The 23,003-nt window shown below is 42.5% G+C and overlaps 1 protein-coding gene across 5 annotated transcripts in view; it reads left to right on the forward strand.

The window, feature by feature from the left end:
* The window catches only part of tnrc18 (trinucleotide repeat containing 18), a 62,870-nt gene that overhangs the window by 27,240 nt on the left and 12,627 nt on the right, over positions 1-23,003 (forward strand). Inside the window, exons 4-22 of one of the 5 annotated variants that reach the window (XM_079823962.1) lie at positions 86-190; positions 1,193-2,941; positions 4,527-4,629; positions 7,181-7,386; positions 7,970-8,116; positions 8,289-8,473; positions 8,766-9,192; positions 9,890-10,852; positions 11,261-11,412; positions 12,216-12,349; positions 12,477-12,644; positions 12,729-12,912; positions 13,139-13,511; positions 14,385-14,645; positions 18,082-18,324; positions 19,048-19,442; positions 19,824-19,952; positions 20,984-21,128; positions 22,242-22,359. In XM_079823962.1, coding sequence (XP_079680088.1) covers positions 86-190; positions 1,193-2,941; positions 4,527-4,629; positions 7,181-7,386; positions 7,970-8,116; positions 8,289-8,473; positions 8,766-9,192; positions 9,890-10,852; positions 11,261-11,412; positions 12,216-12,349; positions 12,477-12,644; positions 12,729-12,912; positions 13,139-13,511; positions 14,385-14,645; positions 18,082-18,324; positions 19,048-19,442; positions 19,824-19,952; positions 20,984-21,128; positions 22,242-22,359 — 6,187 coding nt within the window. The remainder of the gene's footprint in view (positions 1-85; positions 191-1,192; positions 2,942-4,526; positions 4,630-7,180; positions 7,387-7,969; positions 8,117-8,288; positions 8,474-8,765; positions 9,193-9,889; positions 10,853-11,260; positions 11,413-12,215; positions 12,350-12,476; positions 12,645-12,728; positions 12,913-13,138; positions 13,512-14,384; positions 14,646-18,081; positions 18,325-19,047; positions 19,443-19,823; positions 19,953-20,983; positions 21,129-22,241; positions 22,360-23,003) is intronic. The other 4 variants (XM_079823964.1, XM_079823965.1, XM_079823963.1 and 1 more) reach the window with 4 other exon arrangements.

Raw genomic sequence — 23,003 nt, forward strand, 5'->3', positions numbered from 1 at the left:
AAGTAAACCTGACCGTGTGGGCCACTCTCTTGTTCTCTCGAATAGTAAACTAAGACCTGACATACCTGTACTCTCTCCTTTCTAGGTTTTCCTCACTTGCCAAGCAGTTTGTACTCCAGCCCTTACATTCCCTTGGGCCACCTTGAGCATCCACAGCTCAGCCAACATGCACTATATGACTCCCAAAAAGGTCTGTATATGTCTGTAAAGTCATGTTTAACTATTATCTCTGTGATATATGTGTGTATATGACTATCATCATAACATTTAGACCAAATGTGTATGTAAAGTGAATCTCTCTAAACTGTGAAGAAATAGCCAGGTCATATTTCACCCCGAAATCAAAAGGAGGGAAAATGTGCAAAGAAAATTAAGCCTATTATAAGACTCTTGATGTGCATGTATCCTACTGTAATAATACTTCTACTAATAATAATTGTATATTATTACAATTGCTTATTTAGTAATGTCATGTTTTTGTCCCGGTACTAAATTAAATTGATGTATAATTTAATACAAGTTCAGTGTAAAAAAAAAACAACCTTCCTATTTATGCAAAATGTATTCATTTTTCTTATTTTGGTTATATTTTGTTTTTGTGAAAGGATTTTCTTATTTTGAGTCTCATTTTGATTTTGGGATGAAATGAAATAGTAACTTGGCATATCTTTAGGAAAATACCAATAGTATATGTATGGCTTTCTGAATGTTCTCTTTCTATTATTATTTTCTGTAGTATGTTATCAGATGGAAATTAGCCTTTACACTAAACAGAAGTGAATGGATGAGTGGTTTAATGGATTGCTACCTATTATGCTAGATGGGTTACTTAAAGCAGTTGCATAGAATGCATGGTTTTAAAAAAGTGTCCAATGCCCTGTGTAATTTTCCTGTGTCACAGTAAAATATTACCATGTAAGACTTTATTTTGCCTCAGAGCTGAGGGAAAAGGGCAGCACTTTGTTTTTGTTAGCATTCACCAACTAGTGCATGAACTTTTGCAAGTCCTTTGATATCTGTGATGCTGTGCTCGCAGCTAGTGCCTTGTTTAGAGTGTTTTAACAAGTTAGTTTATGGTCCATCTTTTTATATACTTTCTGCTCTTTATGGCCTTTGAGCAGTCTTATCTTTTACACCAGATGTCTTAAGCTTTGTCGGGCTCACTCTTTCTACTTTGTTCTTATTCTCTCAGAGGGGTTTTACCTGCCAGGTTCAGTGCACTCCCAGTCTGCACTGGCCAGGAGCCCAGTGGCTCACATGCCCTGCTCCTTCTCCAGGGAAATGGAGGCCCTACCTCCTCACAAAAGCTCTAAAGACTCAAGCAGGGAATTGGGAAAAGAAAAGGCCTGTAAGAGTGACCTAGGCCACTCTCTCCCAAGGAAGGAACGAGAGAGGCCTAAAGAGGAGTCACGGCCACACAGTGTGGTGGACCTCACCTTGGATGTCAAGGCAGAAGATGAGCGCAAAGCGGGCAACTCAGAAAGGTCTGTGAAGACTACAGAGCACGCTCGGCCTTTCTTTCACCAGCACTCGCCTGCTCTGAACACCACGGACACTAAACCTAAACAAACTCACCAGAGTTTACTTGGAAACTGCAGGACAAGTGGCGGCATGCCAGCCCGACACCCGAGTACGGAACAGGACAGGAGGGACAGGGACCGGGATGACGAAACCAGTCGGCCAGGGGGCCACCTTTCCACTGACAAGCAGAAAAGATGCGATTCAGTTGCTACATCAGCTGGCACGCTGCATGTGTCGTATGCCAGTCCCTCTTCCCTGCAGCCCAACCCGTCCCATCTCCCGCCCAGGCTGGTGTCCTCTGGCACCTACCCTCCCCCTCACCACATGCCACCCAACATGTACCCGCTCTACTCTACAGAGAAAGAGCCAAGCAAAGAACAGAGAGTGATAGCTCCTACTTATGTGCCTTCTGTCGAGGTTTACGATGAGCGAAAAGGGCCAATTCAAATTGCCTCCCAAGCTCGAGATAATAAAAATGACAAGAGCAGGGAGAGGGACTCGCACAGATCAGCCCTGCAGGTGGGGAATGAGAGAACACATATGGACCATGGTCGGTTCTCCATTAGGAGTGAGTCGCCCCCTCATGGGGATGTCAAGAGAGACATTTTACGAGAGGAAGGCTCGATAATTAGGTCAAACGGTTTGGCCATGAAAAAGCCCTTGCATTTAGAAATGTGCACAAATAAATCTGGAAACAGTCCAGATGCCAGAGACTTAACTAACACTACATCAAAACACATGATCAAAACGGGACTTGAGACTGAATCCCGCAGCCAAGAGCGGGATAGGGTTCAAAGGTCGGGCCATCCATTCTCTGGAATGGATCCAGGTACACTTCACTCGGAGCAGCATGCGTTGAAGGGCTTGGGTTCTGCTGAGCCCAAATGGAAGCCTTTCGAGATGGGCAATTATGCTACCAGTCACATCGCCACATTGGCGGCCCAACACAGCCATGGTCCCCGAAGTGAGGAAGAGGGCAAGCGAATGTACCTAGACACTACTGGCTTGCACAGACCGGTAGGCAGCGGCAGAAGCCCCGAGGGCCATGGGGAGGTTTCAGCCATGCAGAGCCTCATAAAATACAGTGGCAACTTTTCCAACGAGTCTGGCTCCAGGCACGGATCCGATAGCCGTAGTCCATTTGGAGGACTGGGCAGCATGAAACTGGAAGCTGGTTATCACGGAGTGTCTAGAGTTCAGCATCTTCCACCCCAGCAGCCTGGAAAGCAGTTGAAGAAGGAACCTGAGAGACCAGAGAGTGCTAAATCCTTTGGCAGAGACGGAAGCTCTTCTCAGGGGGAAGCGGAGGTTCGTCATCCCCCAGTAGGCATTGCGGTGGCTGTTGCCCGGCAGAGGGACAACAGCAGCAAGCCCAGCTCCGTATCAGACAGGGACAGGCCAATTGGAGGATCCATCAAAGGTACGTTGCCTCATATCTTTGCATGCATTGTTCTTAAAGGGATGGTTCAGCCAATAATTCAAAATTACTTCATTTACTCACCCTGATGTTCTGAATCTGTACAACTTGCTCTCTTCTGTGGGACACAAAAGGATATATTTAACAAAATGCCATGTCTTTTTTTTTTTGTCCATACTCCATACAATTAAAGTCAGTGGGGTTTAATGTTTTGAACAGTTGAGACATTGTTCAAAATGTCTTTTGTGTTCTGCAGAAAAAAAAAGAGCAGCTAACCCTATAAGGTGTGATACATTGTACATTTCTGGCCCCTGTTGGTACATGCTTTCACGGAACTTTAATGGAACCAAAGAACAACACACTGGGCTGTAACAATGGAAAATAAGACAGGGTCGTTTACATGAGCCTGCTCGGCAGCAAGGTTGCTCCCTTTTTGTTTTGATTTCTTAAACAGCATGAGCTTTGCTATTGCTTTGGCCCACAGTGTTTCCTGTTAGCCTAGACAGTGTGTTAAACCTTTCACTAAGACACCGCATGCCCAACTGCTTATAAACATAATTTACCGAGCTCTACTAAAGGGGGCAAACAAGCAGTGCATTCTAATATGACTTTAGTTTTGTTGCTTAGCAATCGAATGATTGAGCTTTGGAAAGGGACAGAAAGAGAGGTGGGGAGAAAGGCATTAATTTATGTTCTCTTGTGTGCAAGGAAATTGTAGTAATAACATTAGTCTACACACTCTGAGAGAAGGTTTGAATTTACATTTAAAACAAGTGTTAGGGACAGAGCTTTGCTTGACTAATTTGCCCTCTTTTTGATGCAAACGGATAGCATGTCGGACAGGCTTTTGGTAACCTTGGAAACAGACTGAAACCTTTTCCCTGGAGCATGACAGAGATCTGTGTGCACTTTCGTCCCCCTCCTCTGTTTAAAAGAACACAATCTCTTCTCAGCCGCTGTCTGTCAGTACTGAAAGGTTCAATACACTCCTAACTAAATCCCGCTTGGATACGTTCTACACGTTTATCTTTTACAACGCTGTGTATTTTGAACACAAACTTCAAAGACCCGTTTAGTTTGGAATGTGCAATGCTGCTTGTTTTGTGTGATGTTTCTCCAAATGGCTGCTTCTCTATGAAGAGCAATTTGAACCATATATGACGCCACAGTGGTGTTGAAACATTGATAAGTGATTGATGGGCCTCAATGGGTTCTTGTAAATGTGATATGTTACCCCTGCATAGGTTTTTTTTTCCCCTCGGCACAGTCCGTCTGCAATCTCATGTGTAAGACGCTGAATATGACGTGCTGAGTGTTGGGACTGATAAACACCCTTAGAGTTTGGGCTATCTCTGGAGCGGTGTATTTATAAAGAGAAAATGGTAACATTTAAGTCTTGCCAGACTGGCAGACACTACTAATGTTTGACTTTTGTTTTTAAGCTAAGAAGGGTGGGAAATGTGTAAATTGGGATCACACGCATCTGAAATGGTGAAAAATGTGATTATCGTTGGCAATGCAAACACTACAAAGTTAGCACATTTATTAAAAACAAATCTTCAATTAGTGTAATGTCTTAACCTTGCAGGCCCAATCCACACAGAGGAAGAACAAGGAGACGAAAGGACGCGCCACCGTGACGAGCGCCTACTGTCGGGACGTGTGGAGCGTGAGCAGGAGAAAGTGTTAAGGTAAGATGAGAGTTGATAACCGCTGGCATAAAGCACCCTGAGCACTTTGAGTGCATGTTGAAGCGAGCTCTCAGAAATGTACTAAGCATCGTGCTATCTAATTCAATCCTGCTTTTGGAGTTTTATAGGAGCATTAGTTTAGTAGATCTGAACACTGTAACCTGCTCTTATTATATTTGTGAACGTCTTCACTTTAGGTCACAAGTCATTTCTTAGCTTAAACTCTTGCATTTGTGATTTTTATAATGGTTTGTTTCACTGGCTTGTAAATTTTAACTGTGTGGTGACAGCTGTTGATGGTGCTTTAAACAAGATTGAGGACTAAAATCACGTTGACGTTGGTCATTTTTGTGGTGAGCCAGACATAAGGAATGATACATTTTTTTCAACTATTTTTTTATTTAGTACTGTCCTGAAGATATTTTGCATAAAATATGTTTATATAGTCCCTGAAACAAAATGCTAGCACAAATTATAAAAATGACCCCGTTCAAAAGTTAATACGTAAATGCGCTTCGTTACCTAGAGGATACACAACTGTTTTTGTTTGTGTGTGTGTGTGTGTGTGTGTGTGTGATGGTTGTTCATGAGTCCCTTGTTTGTCCTGAGCAGCGGTTGGTGGTTTGGGACTAGATATTATATATAGTTTTCAGGCATAAGGAAGCAACTGTCAATATGTGGGGTATTGAAGTCGCTTTGAATGCGTGCTCACTTTTCACTTTTCACTGCACATTTTACAAGATATTTGTCAATAACGATATGTGTGCACCAAATCCTCAGCCATTGTCCTGTCAGTCATCTACTCCCGTCACTTAATAAGTGAAATCTGACTCCTGTGACTCTTGATGCTTTCAGTTTATGATTGTAGCGTCGGTTGTTCAACTGAGCTAAATGGTTTTTATTTCTACAAAAAGCCAAAACAACAGTTGGGGCGATGACGCGGTGGACAAGTAATGTAATCGGTGTATGGACAAACACCATGTAACACCAGTAACAGACTACTGCAAATGCAGTTCTTCAGTGGCATTGGTGGCGTCCACATTGCTAACGGTCCTTATAAGCCTAAATTGACTGCCATGTCATCCAGTACAAAAAAAAATGACTGAGGCCACCATTTAGAGTCCCAGCTTTAAGATATGGGTATTTTCCACTACTTTCACACTGTAATGCGGTGTGCTTTTTTGTTACACATAGGGTGTTAACTGTTTTGGTTCAGAGGTTGCTGTTAAACTGATAGAAAATTTTACAAAAAAGTACAGCGTTATGCTTAAAAAGAAAGCTGGTGATTTTTATATTTTTATTTTGCACCTTGATGTTGTGTGGAAGCTGGTGATAGGGGCAACTAATGCATAAATGTACTGTGAAGGTGACTCATTAAAGTCACTTCAGTACAAATCAGTGACGCCTTGAATGTGTGGATCTTTTAAAGATACTCTCTCGACTGCCTTGGTTGAAGCTAGTTTAAAATCTCAGCAGACATTTAGCGACAATCCTGAAGTGTTTAAATGTGCCAAATAGATGTTATCTTTGTTCAGGTATCTCTTAAATGTTAAAAGTCAGGATAAAAGTATGTTAATTAAAGCCCCCTTTTATTAAAATCATTCACCTTGTAGTAAGGACTAAACATATCCAGCCAGTGTGAAAGGATTCTTGTTTCTTTGATTCCACACACTGGCTTAACGGAGCAACATTTTACTTTCATTGGTCACACTCTCAGCGTGGTTTTCTTTAGAGTGGACAGATTTATGGCAACAGATCTCTGCAAAATATGAGCCTATTTTCAAAGTGTGGCTCATTTCGAGGAGTAGAAAAAGTCAGTCTCCCCCACTGGGGAAATTGGTGCTTATAAAAGTGACTGGCTCTCTCAGCAGGATTCCGCCATCAGCGTCTGTCCTTAAGTCTAAGACAGAATAGAAGTCATAGACTGGGGAATTTGTGTCACAGTTGGGGCTAAATGGCCACCAGTCCTCCTTTTGGGCTTAAATAAGCATGGATTTTGCGGTGTAGAAACATCTATGTTACATTTTTCTGGTCGTCAAATGTGGGCACCTGGATATTGGGCTCTTAGTTAGCAGACTTTTTAAAAAATATATATTTAATTTTAGTTTTTTTTCTCACCCTCATACTAGGTGTTAACCTCTAAGATTTTTAAGTTGGGATTTCTTGGGAATATCTAAAGAAATTCGAAATAATTTTCAGGTGATTTACTTTTGTTCTTCATTCAGGTAGAATTGCGACCATAACATTAAGGGTTGAATGACTTTTTTAAATGTTGGAGAATATTTTTTAGAACATACAAATTAGAAAACAGACTTTTTGGTTAATATAAGAAGTTTTATATGCATATTTTTATCAAATGTTTAACGATACTTCATCAAGGATGTATCTTTGCAAGTTTTCTTTTTTTTTTTTTAAAGCAAAGGTGGTTTTTTTTTTTTATAACAAACTTTTATGGAGATTGAGACTTTAATGTGCAATTAGAAAATGCAAACTAACGGACTTTAAAATAGATTGGTTAACCACTAATAAGCAAGACTATTTTCATTCACAGAGAGAATAAAGAGTTGGCAGACTACACTCAGTTGCATTCACCTATGGTGTCTGCTAGTGGACTGAACCCCAACCTGATGGTGACAGGTGGACCGACTATGGCTGGTGCAGGCCGCTGGCCTGCTGACCCCACCTCCCACCTGGCCTCCCACCCATGGCTGCCCCGCCCAGGAGCTCCCTCCATGTGGTTGTCTGGATCTCCATATGGTACCTATCTTTTTCCCGCCTATGGCTGTAGTGTAAGAATTGTGCCATGTTACAACAAGCAATTGCCATGCATTTATTCTTATTGTAGTGAATAATACATTATAAAGGGTCATGCACTCTGGAATACTGCAGAACTGTGTTTTGAATGGGATTTGGACACTGAATTATTTCCTCAAGGCAGTCTGTTGACCCTGCCTGACAGCCCAAGCATTTTGTCTAGGCTGAGTGTTGTAGACATTTTTAGAAACAATCAGTCTCACTCCACAACTTCCATCCAAGAATAACAGCGAACAGCACGGTCAGTTCACAGTTCTCTGACTTTCGAGTTTCTGTCTAGACTTTACTTTAAAAACAAAAATGTCCCCTAAGAAAATCAGTGTAGTTAAAGTGTTGTGCATCTTGGCAGGAATTCAACAAGGTCCGTGCTCCATGCACAGGGGTGTGATTATTGTGGGAATGGTGTTTCTCTTGGGGATTAACTCTTTGAGTGTTCACAAAGCTGCCAGAAAGCAAGTGCAAAAATGGACCATCAACTACAAATATGGTGAACCCAACCATTTTTTGTCCCTCTGTTGTTGTACAGGACTGGGTCCCCCTTCCCTTCATCAGGCGCTGCCTCCAGGATATCCTCCTGCCTTGACAGGCTCCATCCCCCCACCTTACCAGTTTGCCCGAGATCCACAGACTGGGCAGGTGGTTGTTATTCCGACAGAGCATCTGCCACACTATGGTAGGTCCCATATATTCACCACAGTTTCTGTATTCATATTTTACCATCTTTCCATTCACACATGCACAAAACGTGCATTTATAAAAGTGAGTGGGAGTTATATCCCTGACATGTAGCAGAATAGATAAAGTTGATTCGTAATGCTCAAATATTCCTCTTGTTCTTTTAAAAGCCGAGATGTTAGAGCGAGGCCCCCCACTGTGGTCGGCCATGTACCCGCCGACAGGAAGCTCTCTGCAGCATGCCCATCAGCTCCAGCTCCTCTCCCACCAGCAGCTCCTGCGGCAACAGGAGCTTTACATGATCCAGCACCAGACCGCACAGGTCATGGAACTGCAGAGGAACGCACAGTTGGTGGTATGAGACTGTTTCTGTCAATGTCATTATAATCGCAGGGAGACGCTCCTGTATTTCCCATTTTGTAGTCCTTAAGGTCAACTCTGAATGTTTAGCGTGGAAAATGGGCATAAAACCAAATGCATAAATTAGGCCTTCCAATCAAGGTCAAAATATTGTACAGTGGTCTTTATTTTTAGCAATTTAACAGACTTGTAATTTAGTATATTTAAAAAAAGGAAAAACTAAATATATATATATATTTTTTTATTGTTTTAAAAAAAAATAATAATTTCAGATTTTTTTGGTGCAGGAGAGATTAAATGCAAGTCAACCTAGGACAGATTTGGATGAAAAAACAGACAAGAGAGGATCTGAAGGGGCCAAATCTAGTCTCTCGGGCATCCCCACTCAAGCCCTGCACTCACGCAAGCCTCCCCCACGCTCTCCAACCCCCTCCACCTCGTATAGAAAAGCCCTGACGCCGCTGCCCGTCCCACCGTTGCCTTCACCTGTCACTGCACTGAAGTCTGAGGAGAGACCCAAAGTGGAGAAGTCCCTCCCTCAACGGCCCTACTCCCATCCGTCATCTCCTGTCCCTCACTCAGTCAGCCCTGTTTCGGCATCGCCTCTTCCTACGTCCCCCATCCAGACCAAAGAGGAGTCTGTGGAAGTGCCTGAGAAAGAACCACTCAGTCTACAGAAGCAAACTACTACTCCATTCCCATCTATGTATCGGGGTAAGTGGAAAAGGTCATCTTTCCCAAATGAAAGGTCCAGGTTTGAGCCTGCTTAATTTGTCGCATCATCTATGAATTTGCAAAGTTGAAGTAATTATCATATGAAGTAATTAGTGTTTATTTGCATATTGCGCAATAAATGAGAAGGACACTAATCAAAAAATGAAAGGAAATAATGCACTGCCGTTATTCACCATATTGCTATTTAAGGAAATATGTTTGGGAGGGGACTGAGAATCCACACAGGACAGTAATCAAATGCAGTGTGCTATTCTTCATGTCAGAATGTGTAGGGTAGTGCAGTCTTAATGAGTAGTCTGCAAATATCCCCACATATGGGATTACCAGCTGTCTCTTCACTGGAATAGAGACTTCTTATGACAGCAGCCCTTTTGTACCCATATCCCCTGGTGGTTTCCCTTTAAAAATGTTCAATGCTCAGGATAAATAGATTTTCTGCTCACGGTGCATTCTGAATGTATGAGTATGCACGAGCATGTTGGCCTATGTGTATATAAGGGCTTTTGGGATGCTTGTGCTGGGGCCATTTGGTTCATGAAAGTTTCATAAAGCCCCTGTGCCGAAGAACATGTGGGGTTATTAATCACTTTGTCACTGTCGCAGGGAACTAAAGCCTCTCTACTCTTTGCATAAGCGTTCCAAGCCCTTCAAATTGCTCTCTCTTTTGTTTCTTTAGCAGAAATTCCTCCTGGCTACCCGTACCAATCGATAACGGCACCTTTCGGCAGCCATTACCCCTACGTCCTCCAGCCAGCCGCTGCTGCAGATGCTGACGGCCTGGCACCAGATGTGCCACTGCCGGCTGAGACAACCGAGCACTTGGCGACTGCAACAGATGTCAAACCCCAGCACTTGTGTTCTCCAGTGGTAGTGGAGCCGCTTCAGGCATCCAGAGAGCCAGTGTCCATGGATGAGGGCAGCACTGTGTTCAAAAAAGAGCCAAACCTGGAAGACCACAAAGATGTTCTGAGCCAGGACAGCCTGAGGGTTGCACCCATCACCACCCAAGACTCCCCCACAGAGGGCGAGGCCCGCCCTAGAGCCTCACCATTGCCAGAGAATGAACCAGACCAGGAAGATGGGGAGGCTGTCAAAATCGAAGCTGCCGCCTCAAGCCATCCAGGGCTGTATGAGACATCTAGGCCAGATGCTGAAATAATGACCAGAGCAGAAACTGCAGAGGACTCAATTGGTCTGGTAGACCAAGTCTACAAATCTTCATCAAGTTACACTGACACGCACCTTGTGACTTGTGACATCCAACCGACAAAACCACCGTCTGATCTCTCTGATAGCCTGAACCCAGTAGACCTCAGAGATCCTGTCCCTGACTCTCCACACCTAGAGTCCAAACTTGACAATCTTTTCCTGCCTAACAGAAGCCCTCCTCACCTTCAGCCCTCTTCCGCACCGGTGGCCATCCTGCCTGAAGACCCCATGGCAGGCATGTTCGCCCTGGTCACGGCCAGCGAGCTTCCGCAGGCCGGAGCAGTGTCCATCCTGGCAGATGCGTGCACCTCTAGGTCTGAGCTCTGCAAGGGCGTCAGTCCCCTAGAGTCCACTGCTCTGGAAGGCATGGCCCTGCTCAGCCAGATGGCAGAGCTGGAGATGCAGAGGCGACCCAGAGATGACGCACAGGGTGAGTCTCATTTCAGAGAGAGGAATGATAATTTGAAGGATGTGCGACCTGATCAAGCATGCTCCAACAGTTCTAAGGGAACCGGTGATTAGGGAGAGAGGTTTGCTCACTGTAGTGTGCTGTAAAGTAAAATGTGCTGAAACAAGCTCAGCAATGGCTTCAGCTCTAGTCAGTATATTCAGAATTTGATTAACAGTGCGTCAGTGCTGCTTGTTCTTCTATGAATCTTTTAGAGGAAATGTGTTCGTTTAAAGAATATATACATTTTGGATGTATCTGGGTGTCAAATTTGTTAATGCACTCTGACACAAGAAACACCCATTTACTGATGTATTGGAGAATGCGGGGCTGTCCCATGCTCCCTAGAAGTAATTAATGTTGGTATCGATCATGTGTTTGTGTGTGCAGCTGTAATACTCTGTGGACTGGAGAGTCTGCTGGAAGCTGGCAGGCAGATCCTCCTGGAAGCCATGGAGTGTCAGCCTCAGATTATCATCCGCCTCCCCAGAGAGCTCAACCCTAATAAGAAATACAGCTGGAGACAGAAGAAAGATGAACCTGTATGCTTGCCTTTTTATGACTCTTCCTCTCCCTCTTTTAAACTTCTGCTCAAGAAGTTAAGATTTCTGTTATCACTTTGCATTAGCTTTTTTGCTATCAAATTAGTAATTCTAGGATGTTTGTAGTTTGAAATACAAGCACTGTTAACATTTTACACTCTGACATGTTTACAAACAACAGCGTTTGCATTGCTCACATTGTTACATTTACATTACATTTACATTTATGCATTTGGCAGACGCTTTTATTCAAAGCGACTTACATTGCATTCAAGGTACACATCTTACATTTTGTCAATTCTTGCTTTCCCTGGGAATCGAACCCATGACCTTAGCGTTGCTAGCGCCATGCTCTACTGTTTGAGCTACAGGAAAGCTGTTGTTAACAGTGTTTACAACTAGTGGCATTTGGATTTTTACATTTTAAACAGTGTTTAAAGATTCCAGCGGCATTGATTTATTAGCAGTGTGTACAGCTTAGTGACATTCAAAGTTTTTACATTTTTAAAGCAGTTTCTAAAAATTCCAGCAGCTTTTGAATTTCTCACAAATGTGTTAGTTTACAACTAGAAAGGTGTTTACAAATTCCAGTGGCATTTTACACAGTTTACACATTTTTGCAGTGTTTCACATTGTGCATAGGGATATCTCATAGCAAGCTTTTAGCAAATAATACTTAAGCTTTCTAGCCACTTGGATGCCTGTGCACTTGATTTCGGCCAGATGTCTATAGCCAGTGTTAATAGCTGCTGAGAGTTCTATAGAAGTTAAACCACAGATGCTAATCTTGCTCTCTCTCTTAGATGTTCTCCAAATCCTCTTTGGAGGGAATGGACACTGTAGAAGTGGACTACCGTGTGAGACTTGCCGAGCTGCAGCAGCGCTACAAAGAAAAGCAACGAGATCTTGTCAAGCTGCAGAGACGGAGAGACAAAGAGTGAGTCTCTCAATTAACATAAAAATCCCATTAACGTCACTTCATTAAGACCAGTAATGCCAATCTACCTCACTTAGTCCCACTAACAATCAAACAACCTGCAATTTATGATCCCTGTGATTCACAGAGAGAAACGTCAGCAACAGCAACCGCAGCAGCAGCAACAACAACAGATCCAGCAGCAGGAGGGGAACAGAAGTTTAGCCCGCAGGGGCCCGGGACGTCCCCGAAAGAGGAAACATGGCCTGTGTGCACTGTCTCCACCCTCCAGCAAGCTGGATTCGAAGTGTGCAAAGTGAGTGTGTAGCTCAAGCACCGATAAGGCCCAGCTGTGCTCACCACAGCCTGCCCTGCAGCTGAACGCTCTGTTGTTTTGCAGGTTGGGCAGAAGCGTGCTGTACTCAGAGGACTCTGAGAGTGGGGAGGTGCTGAGGAAGCGCTTTCGGGCCTCTAACAGAGATGAGGAGGAGGAGGAGGAGGAGGAAGATAGCAGTGCGTTGAGAATGAAGAAGAAAAAAAAGAGCTGGGGCGAGCAGGAGGCATCTTCAAGCTACTCTCACGAGGTCAGTCTCTATTATACTGGAGATGTACAAAAGCTCCTAAATATCTGAAAATGTGAGTTTTTGTTAAACAAACATGCTCCACTTGGAGCCATGGCTCATCCCAGCTCGCATAACTCAATACAGCTCAAGTCTGCAACGTGTCTTATCCCATTCCTGCACTTTCTTTTCAATTTACTGTCCTATTTGTTTAATAATATACATTGAATTCTTTTATCTCTTTTAACAGGCATCTAAAATGGTTGTGAAGAAGAGCCGAGTGAGCGAGCAGGAGCAGTTGGCATCCAAACTTGACAAGGCCTTGTCCCTCACTAAGCTCAGTAAAATCAGCAAGTCCTCTTGTAAATTCACAGAAGGTTCCTCGGGGAAGTCCAGGGCTAGCTCTGGAAGCAGAGTCCCCATGCTCACCGATTTAGACATGCGAGTCAAGATGGGAAAATCCAGCCTTTCAAAAGATCTCAGCATCTTTCACAAGCCTTCCAAAGCAGGAAAAAGCAAAATGGCTGCCAAAACGAAGCCTTCAGATCCATGCCTTAAGGGAAAAGGCCAGCGAAAAGCACCTTATTCTCCAATGAGGTCAGAAATCAGCAGCTATTCTAACAGTAAGTCAGTAGCCTACATGTATTTTTTTGTTGTTGTTGTCGTCGTCATTGTTTTATTTCTCATGTTAGGTTACTTGAACCACAAGGGCATTTTCCTGCTAAATGTTTTGGGGTTTTATTTGTCTTTGGTAATGGACAGTTTGTTGATAATTGTCTACCATTATGTGTTTATGATAGTACCTGTAATAAATTGCTGTGGACTGCATGTGTAACCAAGCTTTTGCCAAAAAAATCAAAGGTTTCCATTTTCTTTCTATTTAATTTTATATCACAGTAACAGTATTTATCACAATATTGTAAAGTTGTTTAAAAATAATAAAGCTATACTTATATGTCAGTCATTTTTCTATCAAAATTTCTATTAAAATCTCTCATACCAAGGCTGCAATTATTTGATAAAAAATATGGTAAAAACAGTAATACTTAAAAAAAATTACAATTTAAAATAACTGTTTTAATATGTTTAAAACTTTATTTTATTCCTGTAATAAAGCTCAATTTTGATCACAAGATCTTTCAGAAATCATTCTGATTTGCTGATCAAGAAACATTTCCTTTCTATTATCAATGTCAGGATTTATTTTCATGATTCTCTGATGAATAGGACATTCAAAAGAACAGTATTTATTTGAAATGGATTTTTTTTTCTAACATTGTCTTTGTCACTTGTTCTGTTTAACGTGTCCTTGCAGAATAAGTATTAATTCTAACCCCAAACTTTGGATTGGTAGTGTTTGTGTGTGTGTGTATATATAGATAAACTATCACCCTGTGTTGCATCATGGGTTTAAGTATAATTGTTTTGAATCGGTTTTTAGTTCATCATGCTTTTGGTCCTCCATCCCGAGTGAAGTGTTTTGTGATTTGTACCAGACACGGATTCAGAAGAGGACGATTCCCTGAAGGATGGCTGGCCTCCCAGCTCCTTGTTGGGGAGAACAGGGTCACGTCCACAGCTCCCCGGCCTGTGCAGCACTCCAACCAAGAAGAAGCGCTCGTCGTCCAAGAGAGCCTCTTCTTCTTCGTCTTCATCACTCAAGTCCAAGCAGGCGGCCAAAGAGAGGAAACATAAGCACTTTGCTTTATTGCTACAGGAGGCAGGAGTCAGCTCCTCTGAGGACTCATTTGACCAAGGTTAATAAAGCATACCTCACTATGCACAAAATCGAGATGGCAGCTGCTCGGTTTTAGCTTTTTATTTTTGGTCTGTCTTGTATTTTTAGCCATGACTATCGCTCATGGTGACGTTTTTTCATTGTGTCAGAATTTGCTACCTCACATTCTGTATATAATATAATCGACTCTTGTTAGAGTCTCTTTTAAATTGTTACTTTTATAGGAATGTCTTGCCATTGTGCATTAAAATGTGTGTGGCTGTGTGGAAAGTGTTCTTTATTGTATTGCAGTTTGGTACCCAAGCTTTATTAAACATGCTGACTTCATTTTTACTTAAAGTAAAGAAAACCGGTGTTCTCTGTCTCTTTCCCTAAATCTCCTGCTGTAGAGTGTTAGATTGCAATGCTCCGCACTCCTGTTGTTCAAATATCCCTTTCATCATTGAAGAGCCGTCACAAGGAGATCTCTGCATAAATTCAGCACTCCTGAGCAGTGCTGATGAGATTCATTAGGCCAAATGACGTTGAGAAGCATTATTAACTACTTGTTGTTCGGTTCTCCCAAGAGATCAGATATTTAACAGATGAGAAAATGTTTGACTTGATATTAGACGGATGTTGGCTAATGTTTGTCTGCATTTACAATATTCATCTATACATTATCTTTTTGATTGGTGCCATACACAAATGTGAAGGCAATGGCAGTAGAGCATACCACCATCATAAGTTAAAGGCAATAAATCAACATGCACACAACCGGAATTTGTAGCATCCACCAAAACCTGCAATCATAAATCCTCAACAGTTCCAGAAATGTTTTTCACTCTGATAAATGTGTGGACAGGCAATGCATTGTGGGATATTTGGAAAATAGGGAGCTCCCTGATTCACTAAAAAATGAATAACCTAGCTTCTCTAGACTGCTCGCTCTCTCCTTGCAGCTGCTTGGCCACCCCTCCACCTCTGACCCCTTCTCCTACCCATGATGCTTTTGAATGTCTATCGGTCTGTGCATTTGCTTGTCCTGCCGCAACAAAATAAGAAGCAAAGGGCTTGGCTGGGAGTAGGGCAGCCAGCTGTTCAGCGTGAGGTCACTATCCATGTCACCTGAGCCTTGAGCATTGTTCTGTAAGTAGGCCACCATCCTCTTTTGCTGTGACTTCTCCATAATTTCTACTAATTTGTGCTTACACTGTTACAGAACAAAAACAAAAAAACTGGATAACAGATGAGGTGTTCTAAAATGCCTTTTTAACATGCTCACCTCCTGTTACATGCCCTCAAGCCATGGTTATGTTTGTATTTGGTGGGAAATGTTTTTTATTATTTAAATGGAGGATGAGTTCAGGATGATCTTCTCCCTCTCCTCCTTTTCCTTCTTGGTCATATTAATAATTTAAGGTCTTCTACAGCTGCTGTGTTTATTTATTTGCCATTGTTGTACAATGCATAACTGAGTAATGTTTCCCATGGATGTTGAACCTGGTAGAAACCAGTTATAATTAAGATTTTGTTCAATTTCTAGATTTAATTCATTTGATTTATGAAGACGTTCCATGGCTGTTTTTAATATTTTTCATAATTTACTGCTAAAAGAGAAGAACATAACCATGGCTGAAGTGGTTGATGGTCTGAGTTGCGTCCAGGCCAGACCCAGAGTCTCAGGAGCCATGGAGGACTGTCCTCACAGAGCCTGCTTTGTGTTCAGCTTTCTTCTTCCTGTACACATCCTTTGCTTGCTGTCAGTTCATGTAATACATGCTTCAGGTCTTAACGCTGTGGCATCTATAAAGTTATGTTAACAACATAACTAATCAAAGTCTTTGTCTGCTATAGTCCATGTCTTTAACAAACTCACCTCTGGCTTTGGCTACTCACAACTGCACTCCAACGTCCTATGTGTCTGTTTCCATCTCCAAACTTGTTTCTCACCCTACAGAGAATGGGAGAAAAGGGGTTGTTGCTTAAAGTGGGTACCTACTGTCTTATAGTTGGTCCTTGAGGTTTGTTTTTTTGTGTCCTTCATCAGTTTAGACAAGCGCCGAGCTGAAGAGACTTTTAATAATTGATGACTTTCTTAGTCAGGGATTCTGCCAGCAACCTTAACTTTCTGCAGCGCTTGTGGCTTATTCAATTCCCTTTTTTCCTTCAGTGATTCAGCTCATTCAGCACATTGGGCAAGGCCACTTTACTGGCTTCTCTTATTTGGTTTGGGCTTTTGCATTCCCTGCCCCTCTTGATTTGGAGCGAGCCAGCAGCCATGCTGATTTTAAATCCTGCCCTAAAGCTCTGAAGGTTTGAATGTTACGCTTGCGAGATCCTGCCTGCCCAGCTTAGTTTATACTGCCCGCATGAAACCAGGCTTTGTCCCCCACCAGTAATCTTATGTAGCAGTGGGTGGGCTGCAGTATTTGAGCAAGAACACATTAATCTAGAGAAAGTCTGCTTCAGCGGTGCTAGATTACAATGGATATGTAAAAGTGAGAAGAACACTACAGCTGGCAGAATGATACATTAGGGCTAGTCATCTAGAATTCATAACAATGCGGATCGAATTATTTGGGTTTATTGTTCTGCAAAGATAACTAGCATGGTCTTTAATACTTTGGATATTTTGTCATTTAATTGCATGGGATTGAGGCATTCATTTTAACAGATGGTTGGAAGAAGTTCACCCAAAAATGAAATATAATCACCCACATGTCGTTCCAAACCTGTATCCATCAGATCACAAATTATATTTGGATGAATATGACTTTTTGTTTATACAGTGAAATTCAATGGGGTCTGAACATCTATTGGACTCCATTGACTTCCATTTGTATGGACAAAAAACTTTCAAAATATAATCTTTTATGTTCCACAGAACAAAGTAAATAATGCAGGTTTGGACTGACATAAGGATGAGTAAATATGACAGAATTTTCATTTTTGGGTGAACTATCCCTTTAATTCTGGGCTCTTTAGGAGTCCTGGAGGGCCAGTCTCCTGCAGACTTAAGAACCATTCCTAATTTAACCCACCTGTCTGTACAATCTTTAAAATAAAGGTTTTTTTATTGGCATCTGTGGTTCCATGTAGAAACCTTAACATCCATGGAACCTTTCCACTGCACAAAAAGGTTCTTTATAGTGGGAAAAGGTTATTTTAGATTGTTAAAATGTTCTTCACACTAAGAAAAAAATAGAAAAGTTGAAAAGTACTTCTTCTGTGGCATCACTACAAAAACACAATTTTGGAATGTTTATTTTAAGTGTGTCATTTACAAGTAGTTCTGAACGCCTTTTATTAGTTTTGTTTTGGTAAGCTAAACTATGACACTGGTCCTCCTAGACTAGAGTTAAAAAGCCCTGATTCAAATAATGGGTCGTGTCACAGGCTTCATCTTCATTCATTTCTGAACCTCATATATTTTGTCAAACATCCTAAATGATTTGTCTTCCCATTGTTACCAGATTATTTCACCGAGCGGGATGATTACGAGGATGATGACGATGATGATGAAGATGGGTATGATTATGAGCTTGATGAAAGCGACGGCCTGTGTTCGTCATCTGTAGAAGAGAGTGGACTGGGTCTTCTGGCCCGCTTTGCCGCCAGCGCAATCCCGAGCCCCATTGTCACCAATCCGCTCTCCATTGTCCAACTGGAGGCTAAACAGAAAGCCAAGAAGAAAGTGGAACGGCAAAGTCTACTGGGTAAGGAAGTGTTCTTACTGAATGGATTGCATCTTTTTCTACACTCTTAGATTCATCTGTAATCTCTCTGTGACATCAGCTGCTTTTCCAAGCCTGCTGGGACTTGAATTCCCAGGTGACAAGGTGATGCATTGTTATTGGCTGTCTTTTGTTGCGCTGTGTCGTGCATGTGCACTGGCGAGTGAGGGAATTGAAAGGTGCTGGCAGATGAAAACACATTGTGCTCGGAGCAGTCACTCAGTAGGGGTGTTATTCAATATAGACACCCATCAGTTGAGCCCCACCTTGAGAATGGAGTGTCATTATCCTCTAGCCACATTTGTGTGTGTTTGCTGCGCCGCTTGCACTCGCTGAGAATGTGATGCTGACAGGCCTTGCTTTGATGAGGTTGGGCTGTGATCCTGAGCGGGTACCCAGCAGCGCACGCGACAAGCCTGCCAGCGGAGACCAACAGCCCCCTTCATTAACTATTCCAAGGCTCTGCAACAGTGTTCAGACTTAATTCTGCTCCCACATCTGGCCCTGTTTATTTCTTACATGTGCACATTATATTGTCGTTCTTCGTTGGCAAATGAGTTGACCACATGTAGATGGTTTAAATTATAGATGGCCTAGTATTTACATTTCTGCTGTGTTGTTCATAAAAGTCACTTTGAATTTGTGCGAGCACACTTGGTTTGCATGCTTTAGTAATAACCGAAGGTTGTATCTTCTGGATTGTAGGTACAGAGTTCGAGTTTACAGATTCGGAGAGCGATGTTAAAATGAGAAAGAAGTTTCCGTCACTGTTGCACGGCAAGCGGTCGGCTCCTGAGCTCCCTCTCCTGCCTCCTGCGAGCGTCATGCGTGAAGACTCCAGCCCCAGCAAGCGTGGACGCAAACCCAAGAAACCCCGGGAGTTCAGTTTTGACCTTACCGCTGACGGGAGCGAAGACGAACAGTGGACGCGGCGCAGGAGTGAACGCATCTTTCTCCATGATGCTGCCCAAGCCACCCCCATCTCCCCGTCCGGCAAAACTCCTCTTCCACTCACTCCCAAATCTGCCCGTGGCCCCAAAGCATCTCCGCAGAGCCCCAAGGAGCTGGCCAAAGCCAAGGAGGTGAAAGACCCCAACAAGGTAAGCCCTTGTTTTATTGATGTAGATTGAGTCCTCTGTGCCAGCCCCAACGAAATGGCGAGGGCGCTTGATACCAGCTGGTGTCCTGCCACATTTGTCGGACAAGAAAGCCTCCCGCTGTGAGTGTCATGTTGTTGGACACAAAAGGATGGCTGCTGCTTGCCAGGCGACAATTACCAGCAATCACCGTTCCTCCCTCTGAATCCTCTATTGTTTTTTTTGTACATGACTGCCTATTAATGTTTACTTGTCTATCCAATGTTGTTGAATGGCTGTAATGTCTGGGAGAACTGAGCCCAGTTGTGTCATGCATTTGTATGAGGCTTTTCACTCTTGTCCATGCTGATGTTTTGGCTTTTGTATCTGTTGTGAATGTTCCAGAAGAAGAGGATTAAGGAGACCCCCTTGTGTCTGCCCCCACCCCAGCTCTCCAGCACACCCTCGGAAAGTGCCGGAGCTCTGCCTGTCAGCCCAGGTCGCAAGAGCAAGGTCAAGCCCAAAGCCAGAGAGGTAACTATTGCCTAACTCAGCTGACATTGCAATGCTAATAAGTGATAAATTGGCCTAATATTTGACAATATTCTGGCTGATGAACAGAAATGATAGTTACATCTTGAGTAAATTCCAAAATCTATCAACATCAACTGGGATAATAATTAAAAAAAAAGTGTTCAATTAATTTTATTTAAGCTCATAAAATTCTATTTTGTAGCAAGTGTAGTATTACAGCAATCTTGTGCCCAATTAGTTTTTTAAATAGTACATTACATTAATTGTATATTATATTGGCTTAATACTTTCGATACATAAAAAACATGATGCACTGTGCATTAACTCACATTTTTAGCATGCCACGTAATAAATATTTCAAACAGACCTAGTGTTGGGCAGCCATTTTGTGCTACACTGTGACGCTAAGGAGAAACACTGAAAGGGATTGGAATAATTTTACCTGGCAGGCTCAAGGCCTGTTGGGAGAAGCCTTGCATTTAAATGAGCCGCCCCTTTCTGCTCCCCTGTCCCAGTCTGTATAGGCCTGCTCTCAGTACCCACCATGACCAAAGGGAAGGAGGTGAGAGGGGGAAGGAGTGGGAGAGAGAAAAGGGGAGAGTGCAGTAGAGCAGCAAGCCTAATTAGACTGCACACTCAGCGGGAAAGCAGCGAAATTAACCAAACGACATCTCGCTCCATCCATTTCTCCGCCCCTTCTGCACAATTAATTTTTTCTTCGCAAGATAAATCTCCACTGCATTTTAAAAACTCTCCACCGCTGCTGTTTTGTCATTGTATATATAAATCACGTGTTATAATGCACAGTGCACAAGCTCGGGAACTCCTCTGGGTATTTTGCCGCATTCGAAATCAAGAAATCCTACATCTCGTGTGCCGAGCTTGTCAGTCATCTAAATGGGTTTTACTGAATCAATTCTCCTCTAGTAAGCACATGGGTCTCATCTTTAGAACTGAACCAACAATGGCTCAGTGTTCAATATTTCATATTGTCACAGGAATTGGGGCAAAATGTGCTTGAATTCCCCCAGCAGGCTCGAGGGAAGGGCGGTGCTGTCAGTAAACTGATGGAAAGTATGGCTGCTGATGAGGACTTTGAGCCTAACCAGGACAGCAGCTTCTCAGAGGATGAGAATCCCCCTGTGAGCGCTCAGCCCGAAAGACCCTGCACCCCCGGTGAGACTCTTTTCTCATTCCCTCTTGTCATCAAGGCTGCCGAGCTCTTTTCCTTCATTGCCTCCCCATTTATAATTGCTGTTTTATGACTAAATCAGACTTCATTTTCTTGGCCATGGATGCAATTAAAAGTGAATGTCTTTTGAATGACGTGAGGGCGAGATCATTTCACAGCGCATCTTATCTTAATCCAGCATTAAAAATCTGAAAATTGATTCGGCCTGATTGCATTCATACATTCATGCATTAGCACCGTTTCAAAACCTTGCGAGCTGCTTGCTATCTACATTGACAGCATTGTAACCGCAGTGAAACCTCGCAGTGACAGATTTGGAATGTTCTACTTGGACAGAAAAGATGGACATCGCATCTCTGCTTCCTTCCACTGTAGAAAAATAAAGCCAAAAAAGCCAAGTAACGGTCGTTGACGATTGCGTCGTTCAGATCCCGAGTCTGCACAGTAGTGAAGCTGTGGCCCACACTTCCATAATCGCAAACACAGCTGTCAATCATGATGTTACAATCTGTTTTTATTGCATTAAATATCTAACTAAAACCAAACTCATTGGAAAAATGAACACTTCACGTCTACATGATAACTACCTAAAATGACAGAATCGATCTTTGGAAAAAAAATTGTTTTAAGTGTAATTGGATTTTTTCGTTTGGCTCATGTCCCATTCGATTACATGGAGAGGGTGGGGTTTAGGACCTATACTGCAGCTGTGTGTTCTGGTTCTGCCTTCTTCAAGATTTCCTTTTTAGAAGTATATTTTTATAATTGACGTTCATATTGGGATTTTTTTTTTCACGGACCCTTTCGCTGTGCATTCTGGGATTAACTTCTCCACGTTTGACACGCGATGCTGTCTTTAGAATTTGGCTAAAATGAGGTATCTTGGAAAGCAGCATAATTAAGTTACCTTTGCGAGCAGTCTTCGCATTAAAATGCTGCATCCATAAACAGCTCCCTCGGTTTTGGAAACCAGCTATTTTCTCTAACATTTGCAGCTTTAAGGTGGCGATGAGATTTCTCACTTTATGTATGAGCACGTGTTTCAACATGTCTCTCTTTAGCACTGCTCATCTCCCTCTGTTCTGTTTTTCCCCCAGCCCCTCGGAACTGTGTCATTAACAAAGATGAACTGCAGGATGGATTACGGGTCCTCATCCCTATGGATGACAAACTCCTGTATGCCGGCCACGTCAGCACGGTTCACTCTCCTGACATGTAAGAGACCCCCTGCCCGAACTTTTTTCATTCTCTTTATACCCTCTGCTGTGTTTTCCATATTGTTTGCCCAATTAAGAGTTACTATAGGCTGCAATAGCTTGGTTTCTGTAAAAGAAAAAAAAGTATTAATTTGCAGGAAAAACCAACTCCTATTTACCTAAATGAGAAAATACAGAAATCTTAAACTGCTTGCCAAATTCACGTTTTAATTATGTATTTGAAATGAGTCCCATTAATGTTATTTCTTAGGCTCAAATCATTTAAAAAGTGTGTATTTCACATCAGAAAAGAAGTTCTAAGCGAACGTTTTAGGAAACTGACTATTTCTATGAAAACCAGAGCTTCTAACAGCAGCTGGAGTGATGAAATGATTTTACCAATGGGCGATTGACTCTTTATTTAGAAGGCTGGACTTGTTACTATAAAGGGGAGAAATCGCAACGCATAGTATGGCAGAATGAGTGAACGATCTTGCTATGTAAACGAGGGTGCATTCTTCTGTACACCAAATAAATTTGACAAATCCATTGCAACATTCTCAATTCTGAAACGAGTTCACCAATCAGAGAAACTCACAGTAAAGCTAGCTAGGCCAAATTATCTAGCTTCCCATCTACCCAAATTCATGATTTTATGCATTA

The sequence above is a fragment of the Gobio gobio genome (genome assembly GCF_949357685.1).
Source record: "Gobio gobio genome assembly, chromosome: 1".
Lineage (NCBI taxonomy): Eukaryota > Metazoa > Chordata > Actinopteri > Cypriniformes > Gobionidae > Gobio > Gobio gobio.